Genomic DNA, 14,410 nt, shown 5'->3' on the forward strand with positions numbered 1-14,410 from the left:
GTTGTTGATAATTGTCAACATGAAGTGATAACCTTATAATGTTTTTTTTTTTTTAAATAAAATAATTTTATAAGCGGTAACAAATAATTTCTTTTCGTTAAATACCTTTTCACTTCAATACGATTTTGGTAATGTTATGGTAACATTATGTTTCTGTAATTATATTTTAATACATAATTTCCTTTCGTTAAATATCTTTTCACGTGAATATGATTTTGATATGCAATGTTATGGTATAATATTATGTTTCTATAAATAAAATAATTTTACTAACGATATTCCGTTATTTCTTATGAATATTCACGTTCAAAATAATCTGTAAATTAACTTGTTAAGAATTGTTAATCTGAAATTATGGTAACCTTAGAATGTTTCCATTCATAAAATAATTTTGCTAACGATATTCTATTATTTCTTATGAATATTCACTTTCAAAATAATCTATAAATTTACTTGTTAAGAATTGTTAACCTGAAATTACGGTAGCCTTAGAATGTTTCCATTCATAAGATAATTTTACTAACGATATTCTATTATTTCTTATGAATATTCACGTTCAAAATAATCTGTAAATTAACTTGTTTAGAATTGTTAACCTGAAATTATGGTAACCTTAGAATGTTTCCATTTATAGAATAATTTTATTATCAATAGCATATAATTTTTTGTATAGTTACATTTCTCTTCTCTTGATTTAGAACTTATTAAAGGGAAAAAAAAAGACAAAACTAATCTCTATATAATCGTTTCCCCATCTAAGTAAACATAAACAAACAAATAATTCTGCTTGTGATGATGATAATCGCGTACTTCCGAACTTAGAAAAGGTAAGGGGAATAAGTGTGAGAAGGGGGGAGAATATCAAGAGAGAGATAGTTGCGTTCTTTTCCGTACAGGTAGAAAAGTTCTTTTTCCCTTGTCGGGATTGGCCGTCCCGTTTATGGGTCAGTGGGCCCGTGCTGACATAGACCCACTACCGCCTCGTGGTTTAGTAGGTCGCGGGTGAAAGTGGCTATTCCGTCGCTCACGTGTCGAATAGACTTTCACTTCTATAGGAAGCTTGCAGGCAAGTCGGTCGACTTTCGACTATCGCTCGCAATTATGTGAATTCACTTTTTTGGATTAAAAACTGCAACAGACAGTGAATTATTTTTTTTCTTCCACCTCTCCCCCCTTTAATTACTTTTCGGTGTGCTTTTTGTTTATTTTTTTTTTTCATCTCTCACTCGCTCGCCATCTTAGAACGATGAACAAGTGTTCAGTGTGCAGCATCGCCTTTGGATTTTATTACTATTTTTAACAACTGTTTACGTGTGTGATTTTTTTTTTCTTTCTCATTCTTCTTGGGATTTGATGTGTGCATATATTTTAGTGACCAAAATGTACCCGGATTTTCGACTTAGACCCGCTTGACAGTGAACAAAACAGACTGAAACTAACACTTTCAGATATATATATAAAAATATATAATATATATTGAATACTGTCTGAAAATGATGGCTACATCGCATCTTATGGATACTTCTTTTTTGCTAGGGCCCTCCAACATGCTCTCTGTGGTGCCCTCGCAAGTGGGGTCCCCGCAACAGCAGTCCAGTGGCCCCCTGGTCGAGTATTCACATGACCTGCCGGACACCAAGGAGGGTATTGAGGAACTGTGCCCTGTTTGTGGGGACAAAGTGTCCGGATACCACTATGGTCTGCTCACGTGCGAGTCTTGCAAAGGATTTTTCAAGAGAACGGTACAGAATAAAAAAGTTTACACCTGCGTGGCCGACCGCAGTTGTCACATTGATAAAAGTCAGAGGAAAAGATGTCCCTTCTGCCGATTTCAAAAATGTCTGGACGTTGGAATGAAACTAGAAGGTAAGTCTTTACTTTTTTTTATTCTTTTTATATTTTTTTAAAACGCATGATTACAGTACGTGGAAACCCAAAAATAATTAATTTGTTTGGAACCTTAATACTGGAATAACTGAAATACTGAATGAAATTGCAATGAATATATCAGATACTTTTATTTTGGTTATAAAATACAAAATTCTAAATGTGTTTTTTTTTTTTCCTTTGTCTTTTTTTATTTAAGAAAATGGAAATACTGAGTGAAATTGGAATGAAATTAGCATCGATTAATTTTTTTAAACGAAAAAAAAACATGATTTTAAACTTAAAAAATTGGTAATTAAAAATTTTGAAATGTGAAATGAAATAGTGAATTAGAAATATGGCAATTGATTAAAATATTCTAAAATTAAGGGGAAAAATCGTTTTATAGAAAATAAAGAATATTGAATCAAATAATAATTTGTATTACAGATATATATATATTTGTCTGTAGAAAGCAGGATAGTAAAATTAAAGAAAATAAATAAAAGTACCAAAGTTATTAATAAAATTATACTAAATTTTTTAGAGATTTATCTCTCACAATGGTTAGCAAGATAATTATTTTAATTTTTTTTTTTAAATATTTTGAACAAAAATTGAAGAAAATGTTGAAATAGTGAATCAAATTACTACCCATTTTTGACAATGAAAAGCAAGATTCCGAAATCGGAAAAGAAATAAATGATAAATACGAAAAAAATGGTTAATACTGAAATATTGTATAAATTGCAATGTGCATAGATATTTTTTTTTTATCAAAATGGAAAGCAAGAATATAAATATGTTAATTTTTTTTAATATTTTTATTTTTATTAGTAATTGAAAACATAGTCCGATAATTTTGAATAAATTTAGTACTGAGAAAAAAATTCCATGTAATTTTCATGCCATTGAAATTTCTGTTTTATACTAACGTTTTTATTTAATCTTATTACCTGCTTGAGACACGATTTTTCAATAACATTTTGTATACTAAAAATAAATGTCATTAAATCAACTAGAAAATTGCTAAAACTTTTTTCTTTCTGTGAAAAATTTCAAATATCAAATGAATTTTAAATTGTATGAAAAAATATATTTGCAATTACATTTACTAAAATGGTTTCAGATAAAAAAAATTATTTAACAAACTAATATTTTAACAAATTTTTTTTTTCAAGTTAGACTTAACTATAATTATATAAACTTATCATTATTTTAATTTACTTGTTTGTCACAGTTTCCCCGTAACTGTGCCCTGAATATTTGGTATTTTTGGATCCATATAATAATCTTTTTTCCCCATAGAATAACCTATGGTTATGGGCTTCTAAACGGATTTCCTAGCTTAAATATAGTTTTCTTTAATTTATTTATTTATCATTATAATTTTAAAAGACATAGACACTGTGTTTAAAATTTTGAGTTCTCTTTTTGGGAATATGTTTAGAATTCTTTGATTGAAAATATTGGAAATCTCGAATCGGGAATTGGTGCATAGTTCTCTAATTGGCAATAGGTCCAGAGTTCGGATACTCTGTCTATAAATAGACTTAACTTCTTTCATCTACCGAATTTTAAAAAGTGTTGGTGAAATTAAAAGAAATAAACGTATTTCAATCATCCTGATATTTTTTAACACACGAAAACTTTTCGAAATTTCGCCTCTTGAGGTTTTAGTTTTGAAGTGTTATTTGTAGAAAATCTGCTTCGTATTGAAATAAAATTTATATATAAGATACGCAGTATGTGTAATCTGCATAAGAAAAAAAAATAAGATGCTTAAAATAAAATCTTCTTAGTTTATAGTAGATGTTAGAAAAGTTTTAAAAAGTGTTAAAGGAAAAAGTTATTTTTTTAATCATTCCTTAAAACGATGTTAAAAGGAAAGTTAAATAATATTTATTCTTTTAAACGGCGTGAAATTGAAAAAGAAGAAAAGAAAAAAAAAGAAAGAAAGCGATAGTATGAATGGATTAATAAAACTTTAATATATATTTTATATCATTTAACTTTTTGAATCTACCAGAAATGCTTACGAATCAAGTTTTTTCTTTCTTTCTTTGTTCTTTTAGATGAATGAAATATTTATCGTTGATAAGATATAAAGAAAATGCTTTTATATTATATCATTTCACAGTAACAATCTAGAATTACTAGCAACTGTATCAGTTTAAAGTAAATATTTATATTTAAAAGATTTTCTGCACATTGGAATCACGTTTTATGATTTATTTTTTCAAGGAGTGTAAATTAACTTACGAAAATGATGTAGAGCTTACATAATATTAGTTTTCCTTGAAAAATTATGAACCTTAATCTGGATTTAAAAAGGTCGTCTTCTTTAGAATCATTTAGAAAATTGAAGTTAAAGTTATTATTCTCTGCTATTCTATTTTTATTTTACGCTAAGAAAATATCTGTTTCTCTTTCTCACTTTTTTTTTTTAAATTTTCGTTTGTGTTTTAAACAGTTATTTTTGTCTTCGATTGTCATTTTAAGTAATGTTTGAATTAGAATAGTTGTTGGAATTCGTCGCTAGGTGTCGTTGATTAATGTATTCTGAAATATAAACAAACACTACACACACATTCTCAATTTCTATGAAAAATGTATCGTTTAAATTGCACACATCTTAAGAAATATTGATATAAGCAGCAATTTAAAGCTTAAAATGTGTCCATTTTATATCATATTTCAAAAAACAAAAGTTTAAAATCGGAAACTAGAAAACGATTACAAAAATTTCAATTTAATTAAGGGAAGCAAGACGTTTTCGATGTCGAAAAAATGATTTTTTCAACCTTATCGACAAGCCATTTTTTCTTAATATTAAATACATTTTAAAACTTTAAACTTTACATTTATGACAACTACATATTAATATAATTCAATAACAATAAAAAGCAATTTAAAATTTTTATAAATTTAATTTTTATAAATATTTGAAAATTTGATGTAAATATAATTTTTTTTTTACCAGGCATAACTTTCGGTACGCTCGTACAAAAAACAAATCATTGTAAAGTTATGAAAATTTCTATGCTTGTACACATACCTTATTTACATTTAATGAACTATATAAAGTTTATTTTTTTCATTATAATTTTGTTATACATGGGAAGTTTTTCAAAATTTGAACGAAATTTTGCATTTTTTTCAGAAATACTACATTTATTTTACTTATATATAATATATTCTGTACATATTATGAAACAAACTATTTACCCTGATTTTTCAAACATATTTACTTGAGTGTATGCCAATTTTTTGTTGATATTTCATGTAGAAAATTTTTTGAGCGTACCGAAAGCTATGTCTGGTTAAAAAAAAATTATATATACATTAAATTTTCAAATACTTATAAAAATTACATTTATAAACATTTTAAATTCCTTTTTATTGTTATTGAATGATATTGATATGTAGTTTTCATAAATGAAAAGTTTAAAGTTTTAAAATTTATTTAATATTAAGAAAAAATGGCTTGTCGATATGGTTGAAAAAATCATTTTTTCGACATTGAAAACGTCTTGCTTCCCTTAAGAAAAGTGAATGTTTTTTATTTTTTTTAAAAAAAAAAGTATCGTCGTCTGAGGAAAAGTAAACAGATTTTTAATCTAAATAATTGAAAAAATTCTTTTAAGTAAATTCCTACGCAGTAGGTTATTTAATAAAAACGTATTAGTCCCAATTACTAAATCATCAGCAAATTTTTTTTTTAAATGTTATTTTTATTTTTAAATGAATTGATAATCAAAAATTAAAAATAACTCAAATAAGGATTATTTCTACCATCTCCAGCTTTCATTTTTTAGTGTTATTTTACACGCTTTCAATTTTTACAACATAAATGTCGATAAAAAAAAGAAAAGAAAGAACATATATAAGATAGAATTAGTCATACTTTTATCCGACTGCATATCTTAAATACTGCTATGACCGGTTTCCTTTTTTTTTTTTTTTTTTTTTGTTACAATTCATCAAATACATTACATTACTACATTAAAAACTATGCAATTCATTACTGCATTAAAAGTAATGGAAAATTTTATTTACGAGAACGCAAATTAAATTACATAACTTTGTTTTGATCTTTCATAAATTTATCCTTTCGTATTGAAATGAGCTCGTGGTCTACATCGGCACGATGTTAAATAAAGATGACATCATACTTCACTTAAAATCACGCCAATGTAAATGAAATCGATATCTCTGATGCAGCTTATTTTGTTTCTTTTATTATGTAATTTACTCGCTTGTAAATTTACTACATATTACCTAGTAGTAGTATCGTCAGGCAGTCGAAAAAAATCTATAATAGAATACACAAATTAAACATTTCAAATTTATTTGAATTTTTAGTAAGTTTATTTGGTATTTAAATTAAGACTAGTCATACTTTTATTGTAAATTAAATATTTAATGTAATTCTTATAAATAATTATATTCGTATTTATGTGGATATAATAGATAAATTTAATCCAACTCTCTTGTTTTTTTTTGTTTTTTTTTTTTTACATGCCAGCAAACTTTACAACTTTTAAGGCAGTAAGTTTATATAAAAATACACAAATTAAGTATCGTTAATTTATTTGTATTTTAATATGTTTAGTTTTTGGTATTCGAATTAGAACCAGTCCTATTTTTATTATAAATTATTCCAATGTAGACACCTGTAACACACATAGCTGCCAGCTGTACTGGATTACTCCAGTTTCTCTTGGTTTAATTATAATTATCCTGGTTTTTGTACATATTAGAAAATTTCCTATAGGTCTTAATTCCTAAAAAAAAAATCACTATTGAAATAGAATTTTTGTATAGATTATTGCTTGCTAGAATATTTAAATAAGTATTACTAATACATAAGGAAGTGAACCTTATTTATAGAAATCAGTTCAAAACATTGTTTCGTTCTAAAATGTTTATTTTTATTCAGAACTTTCTTTTTAAATTAATTTTAAAAAAATATTTTAACTGTCTTTGATGAATAAAATGGCTCTTAATATTCGGAATTATGAGTAAACATAATACATAACATTTCAAGTATGTTTAATGTCAATCATAACTGGAATATATTGCAATATCTCTGTTGTTCTAAAAATGTCTCATTTGGTCTTAAAAATTATCGCTTGCTTTTTCTTTATGTGTTTATTTTATTTTTTTATTTCATTCATGCTTTTGCTAGCCCGTTATTTTTTAATATATTTACTTTTATTCATGCTTTTGCTAGCAATTTTTGAATATTTTTAGGCTTCAAAGCACGTTTTTACTCCGTTTAACTCACCCATACATTTTACTACTTAAAAATCAATTGAAGTCTTGTTTTAGAATATAAATAAATTAAATGGTGCAATTAAAAGAGAAAAAAATATTCTTTGGTATCTAAATAAGAACTAGTCCCACTTTTATTATTAAGTTATTTCAATGCAGATAAAAGCTATCTTTAATACAACTCTTTTTTTTAAGCTGTTACAATTTCTGGCTTCCTTTTTTAGTGTCATTTCCCACGCCAGCGAATTTTTACGACATTAAAGTCGATCGAAATCAACGTTTTTAAAGTGTTTGCCATTTACGCGCAGTCCCTGTGATCCGCCCAGAACAGCTTTAGCAACAACCGGCGACCTAATTTTTCACTTCGAAATCATCTGACCTAGTGACCCCGTTGGCAAAATGCAACGAGATAGTGCGACTCTCTTTTTTTAATTCTGTTACCGCTTTCTCTCGCTCTTTTCGACTAGGTCACTGTTAAAAAGATAACTCTCACTTTTTAAACTTTTACTCTCTTTTTATAAACTGATTTCCTCACTCATTTTTTCCCCTCGTGATATGGTTTCCCCCCTCTCCTTTCACTTTCATGCTCAATCAACTGTTTTCTGCGTGATAAAAGAATAAATAAAAGATTGTTTTTTTTTTGTTAATTTTTTAAAAACAGCGAAAATGAGGAAGCTGCTTCCCCTTTTTTTCTTCAAATATTGCAATATTTAATCTCAAATATAACGAATTTTAGTTTTGTTTTAATGAAGCTGATGTACGTGAAATGAAATGTAATGAAAGCTATTTTTACATAATGTACGTGAAGTATTCAAAATTGTATGTCAATAGTTACTAGTTTCAACAATTTGTTTTCACTTTCGCTAAAAAAAAAAAAAAAAAAAAAGCGCTTTATACATGTTAACATTTAACCCTTTGGCAAAATGAAAATGGGTCTTGGTTTAGACTTGATGGCGTCCACACACTTTTCAACTGTGGTCAGGAGTAATCGTAAACAGTGCGCATGCGTCATCATTGCATGCGTTGCTATGGCGACCGCTGCTGTTTTTCTTTTTCTTTTCACAGCAGGGGTTTTTAACGTATATTTACATAATAATAATTCAAAGTATTTTTATATTCTTTTTATTATTAAAGTATAATTACTGTCTTGACGGTGATTTCAATATAAATATGAATGCTGAAATAGGAAAAGTATTTTGTGACGTCTTGAAACGCGTACATAGGCAGGATATGAAAATGAATTCAACGACAAACATCAATTGAGACAGTTTTTGCAACCCATGATTTGAAATGTTTAACGGAGTCAATCCAGAAAGAAAAAGCATTTGACCAATGGATAACCAGTAATCGTAATAACTCGATCACAATTATTTCCCATTGTCCTCAAAAATACCAGAATTTCTACATACTCTCTCTCTTTTTTTTAATTTAAAATTTAAATTAAATGACGTGCTTCCTAAAAATTTTTTTTTTTAAAAATAAGTTAATCTTGCGATCTAATTCATTTTTTGAAGCATTCCTGAAACAGGACACAAGGCGTTAGTGTGTTAATATTTAAACGTTCAAATTGATATTTCAGGACAAGATTTAAAAATGAAAAAAAAATAAATTAATAAAAAGTGCTGATACTTAACTAAACATTTGATAAGTGCCCCTTTTTATAAAATTTAAAATGAATAAACACATTGAAATAATTAATTTCGAAAATATAGTTCTTAAGTTCTGTGATCTTATAATGGACTTTTAAGAATCATTCCTGAAAAAACCCTTCAGGCGTTGTTGAACTTTTCAAGTCGATATTTCAGAACAACATAAATTTTTTTAATAAATTTTATTAAAATATTAAAAAAAAACCTAGCAGTATCAACCAAACGCTCAATATGCTATGTAATTTATGAAATTTTAAATGAACAAATATTTTTAGAAATAATTTATGTTGTAAAAATAATGTTTGGAGGTTTTATCATATATTTTATGTAAAGGGTTCAATGCGCTAGTGTGCTTGATATCGGAATATATATATATAAAATTTGAAATGTTTAAAAAAATTTAATGGTGAAAAGTGTGGTCTTAGCATACATTTTAAGGTAAGGCGTTAGTGGGTTAATAATGTCGATATCAAGTTGATCTTACAGAATATAGAAAAATAAAAATAAACAAATTAAAAGTAAATGTTAAGTATTAGTATGGAAAAGATCCTGCAATATCAACTGAACGCATGATTCCTGGTTTTATTTTATAAGACATTAATGCGGAGAATGCGTTATGCTATGTATATGTAGTCTTATATATATGTAATATACTTAGTCTTATAGATTTTAATAAAAGGACCGCGTGTCTTTAGTAGGTTAAAAATGTAGGGATCAAACTGATATTTCAGGGCAATATTCTTTTTAAAAAAATTTCGAATAAAAAGCACTATCAGTATCAACCTAACTCATGCTACGTGATTACATTTATGAAATTTAAAATGTATGCTGAAAAAATATTATGCATGTTCTTATCTTAAAATTTGTGTAAAAGCACGCAAGGCTTTAGTGCATTTTATAGCTCAACTTTATGTGTGATATTACAGAACAACTTTTAAAATATAAGCGCTTATAAAAGGTCCAAATGCGAAGGATCGATTTTATTTAAAGTTAGCGGGTGTGTATGACCTTTTCATTGAGTGAAATTAGCCATTTTAGTCGTTGAATAGCAAACACAAGAAAGCGTAAAAAATAATTCTTCATCAATCAATCTTTTTCTTTCTCCTTCGCGTTTGTTGTTTTGTTAAGTGGGAAAGAATGTTAAAAACTTGTCAGTTGAAAGTATGTGGGTTTGATATAGCCGTGACCCACTATTTTTAATTGCTCTTTTTTTTTTGTTACTGCTTTCTTTCTTAAGGTTTAACTGTTTGCAATGTATGCCTTTTAATTTGAAATTTTAATATCGCGAAATATCGTGCGAAAGTATCGGTATTTCATTATATCGCGACATTTTTTTCAGTATATCTTATTTTACATAGATCAATATTTTCCTTGTCCAAAGAAAATATATCAAAATTCACGATAATATCATAGCTGATAATTATCGTTTTCGATAATGCTCACTACGTAATTATTTTTAATATTAATATTGCCGATAATATTCGTGATATTTAATTTAGGATTAACATCATCAGTAGTGCTCACAACATTATCGTATTTGAGTTTTATAGTTGTTGATGTTGATTGCGATAATTATCCTATTTGACGATAATTATCGTATATTCGACCTTAAGAGTCACCGAAGGTATTCACGGTGTATCGCGATGTTTTTAAAATGTCGATATTTCGCGACGTATCAATATCTTGTCCAGCTGCTCTCCCAATACACCTTTTTCAATGTGTAGAAATAATTTCGTACTATATTTGTCTGTTCCTTAAGAATTATGAATAGTTTAATATTTCGTTTGTACTTATTGTAGTTTTTTCCCTTTGTAGGATAGAAATAAAGGGAAAAAAATTCAATATAAGTTCAAATTATTAGAGAATAATTAGAAAATTAATGTATAATTTAATAATTAGAAATAGAAAATTAATTTATTAATTAGAAAATGATATGTTATCTTGTGAGTATAGCAGTAATTTCTATAGATGCTAGTAATTTCTATATAAAAATAAAACTTCATTAAAGTAGTGTTAAAACTTAAAAGATAAATAAAATGGTACCCCCATGAGTTTTTTTTTTTTTTTTTTTTTTTTTTTTTTTTTTTTTTTTTTTAACGTAAGCATATGTACAGTGTGGGAAAGAAGAAAAAAAAATAAGGGGGGGGGGAACGGACAACCCTTCATAACTTTTGATCTAATGTTCGGATCTTCACATTAGGGCTCATTCATAATGGTTTGAGGGGGTGACCTCAAATACCCTAATTAGTTAGTGCAGACGAAATTTTAAGTTACGAAATCAAAACACAAAAACTTAAGCTTTTTTTCAACGAATTTTTATTTCTGACCTCCAAAATATAGGAGGTAGCCGCAATCTGGGAAATATGATCTTCATAATTTGATCAGGAGAGCGATTCAAAGTTTGGACCTTAATGTTAATTTTACTTTTTGTATATTTCGCCATATCTCGAGATCTTTTTAAGCGAATTATATCTTTGCACACAATTATAAATTTTGTTGATCCACGCAAACAATGAATTTTAGTAAATATTTTTTATTTTTTTATTATCTATACATAATAATAAAAGCGGCTGTGTGTGTGTGTGTGTGTGTCTGTAATCACAATATATCGCCCCAGAAGCCTCGCCCAGGCACGAAACTCGGCACATAATTGTGTTTTGACATAATGAAGAAGTATTTTTTTTCTTTTTCAAAAATTTGGATTAGTTATTTAGTTATCAGTCATTTTGTAAGTCTATGCTTTTCGTCTGCTTTTTCGTCTTCAAAGAGCCATATAGAAAAAATTATTAAAAAATGCATATACTTTTCCCCACTATTATAAATGCATGCTAATGCGAACCTTACAATTGAAATATTAATTTTCGACAACTTAAATCAATAATATACGAAGGAATTAATAATTTAATTGTAAAGTTCGCATTAGTTTACATTTATTAAAGTGGAGAAAAGTTTAACTTTTGTATTAAAAATGTGGCAACATATTCGATACGTAATAGAACGCTTCGCTTTGATATATTTGTCACTGTTCATAATTGTTATAATAAGTTTTTCTTCTTCTTTCCACGCTCTATTTTTTTTCTTAAGCGAAGATGATAATTTTTGTAGCGATATTGTAGTACTTTGTACAACTAAAAATTCTTTTCACAACACTTTAAAAATATTTACTTTATTTTCTTTATATATACAGAGAACAGTCGGCAAAGAATTCGATTAGGTTGAAAAACATTTTGCTAAAAAGGAACGAATTCCAAAAGAAAAAATAAACAACTTAAAGAATAAAAATGCTGATGCCAGCCAATTTTTTGAAAGTTAACTTAGAAATAACAAACCAAACGATGTTAACAAAATGACGTAGAAAGCGCAACTAGATCAAAATTATACAAGCACAACTAGATCAAAATTATACAAGCACAACTAGATCAAATTATAATACCTGAGTGCTTGACGTAACAGATATAGAAATAGAATTTGATACCATAAAAAATTATATAGAAATAGAAATTGATACCATAAAAAATTTATTCGTTTTCGTGTTCTTTTCATGTATTTAGCATTTTAGTTTTTTTTTTCTTAAGCGTTGAAGCTATATAATTTCAAACATCCTCAAGAGCTATAACACATCTGCAGCAGAACTGGATATGAAGACAAAATTGCAGGACAGGAACACTTTAATTGTCCACTAATCTTCAGATTTCCTGCTATGTTTTAAAAAACTTTATTTGTGAAAACCTTCAGCGTGGCGGACAGCTGGCCGCCTCAGGCGGCTAGTTTTATTAAATAAATGTAGAAAATTTTTTGAATTGTAAGGTATGCAATTTTCATGCCATTTTAAAGTATGTAAATTTTACATGGCAAAACACAAAATTTGAGCAAAATCGTTTGAATTTCGAGATCGAATTTTAAATATACGACTTTTTTAAAATTCCATTTCTCAGCAACTATTTAACCGATTTCGTAAATATGTTTAACATTGTATAGCTTACAATTCAAAATTTTCGACTATTCTTTAATAAAATAATAAAAAAATAATATTTATTAAAATTTATTTTTTTGCATGGAAATATTTTTGGATAAACGAATTTTATAATTGTGTGCAAAAATGCTTTAATTCGCTTAAATTCTCGATATACGGTGAAATACGCAAAAGTAAAGTTAACATTAAGGGGTCCAAACATTAGATCGCTTACCTAATCCAACTATGAGGATCGTATTTCCCAGAGATGAGGCTACCCCCATATTTTGTGGTTTAAAAAATCCGAATCCGTTGGAAAAAAAGACATGTTTATTCAGAGAATGCACGTTTTTGCGTCTGATTTCGTAAAAATATCGTCTGAACTCTTTCATGAACATATTTGGTCACCTTCTCAAAACAGCAAGATTGGGTCCTAAAACGTGAAGATGAATCATTAGAGATCAGGGTGAAGCGTTTGTTTTTGGTGCACTGCACACGTAATTTGTTTGATGCTGTTAGATTATCCCAAAATATGCGGGAAATAGCACAATAAAGCGAACAGGACTCGAAATTTAAGGTAACCAATAAAATTTTACTTAAACCACCATAAAATAATTATCCAATGATCCTCCGTCAAGTGCATCCTTATACGTCGTCAATAGGTCTTCCCTGCTTAAAAGGTATCTCGGCAGAGAAAAAACTGTACAGGGGCATTTAGGGGTTGTACAGGGGCATGTGTCGGAGAAGCATGGATTATGTCTTTTCAGTGCTATTTTATGTATTCTATCAATTTGTTGTTGATTTAAATTAACAAATCTTTTGTTTGAGAATTATTTCATTGTCATCGTTCCCCGTTATTGTCATTTTTTTGTTAAATAAAAATTGCTTTAAAGAATTATTTCTGGATGATTAAGTTCTGAAATTGAATTTTTTTTTCATGATTAAATTTTTTATTTCTAACTTTGTAGTTTTCGGTTTTATTTTTAAGTAAATTTTCCCACAAGCAGTGATAGCCCACCCCCCAGTTCGATATATATATATATATATATATATATATATATATATATATATATATATATATATATATATATATATATATATATATATATATATATATATATATATATATATAATAAACTTAATTATTGTGGAGTTTTTTTCTTCAATATTTTTCATAAGATAAAAATAATCGAATTATTTCTGTCATTTGAAAACGAAGTTAAATCTAAGAATTTTCTAATTATAAGCGAGACAACAGTAAGTTATTACAAGAATGTCTTATTGCCTACTTGAAAATTATGTTTTTTTTCTGCCAAAAACGCTCTCTTATTCATAAATGTGACTTATCATTTTATAACAATTCAATTATTAAAAATCTACATAAATGTTCAATTTCAGCGGTATATTTATTTAGTTATAAATCCCTTCATTTTCTTTAAAAGCAAGGCTAATTAAACATTGACACATCTGCTTTAATAAGAGACAAGAAAAAACGGGCTCTTAACGATGGAGATAAAAAAAAAAAGAAAAAAAAAAAAAAAAAAAAAAAAAGAATTTCGAATATTCTTCAAGGTCAAAAGTCTTCTTAACGCACCCAGTAGTTGAAAAAGCCCATTCCTTCCTGTTTCGAAGAAGCATAGAAATTTGTATTCATATCCCTCCGCCC

General features: G+C 27.4%; 1 protein-coding gene across 3 annotated transcripts in view; it reads left to right on the top strand.

Annotated features, from left to right (window-relative positions):
• The window catches only part of ftz-f1 (ftz transcription factor 1), a 191,122-nt gene that overhangs the window by 80,450 nt on the left and 96,262 nt on the right, over positions 1–14,410 (top strand). For 2 of the 3 annotated variants that reach the window (XM_016053025.5, XM_087158831.1), the window contains exon 2: positions 1,537–1,866. The exons of the other annotated variant lie outside the window; for it this stretch is intronic. In XM_016053025.5, the coding sequence (XP_015908511.1) occupies positions 1,537–1,866 (330 nt within the window). The remainder of the gene's footprint in view (positions 1–1,536; positions 1,867–14,410) is intronic. 3 annotated transcript variants of the gene reach the window in all.

This window comes from Parasteatoda tepidariorum, chromosome 3 (assembly GCF_982258835.1).
Source record: "Parasteatoda tepidariorum strain Cologne lab strain chromosome 3, Ptep-v5.0, whole genome shotgun sequence".
Lineage (NCBI taxonomy): Eukaryota > Metazoa > Arthropoda > Arachnida > Araneae > Theridiidae > Parasteatoda > Parasteatoda tepidariorum.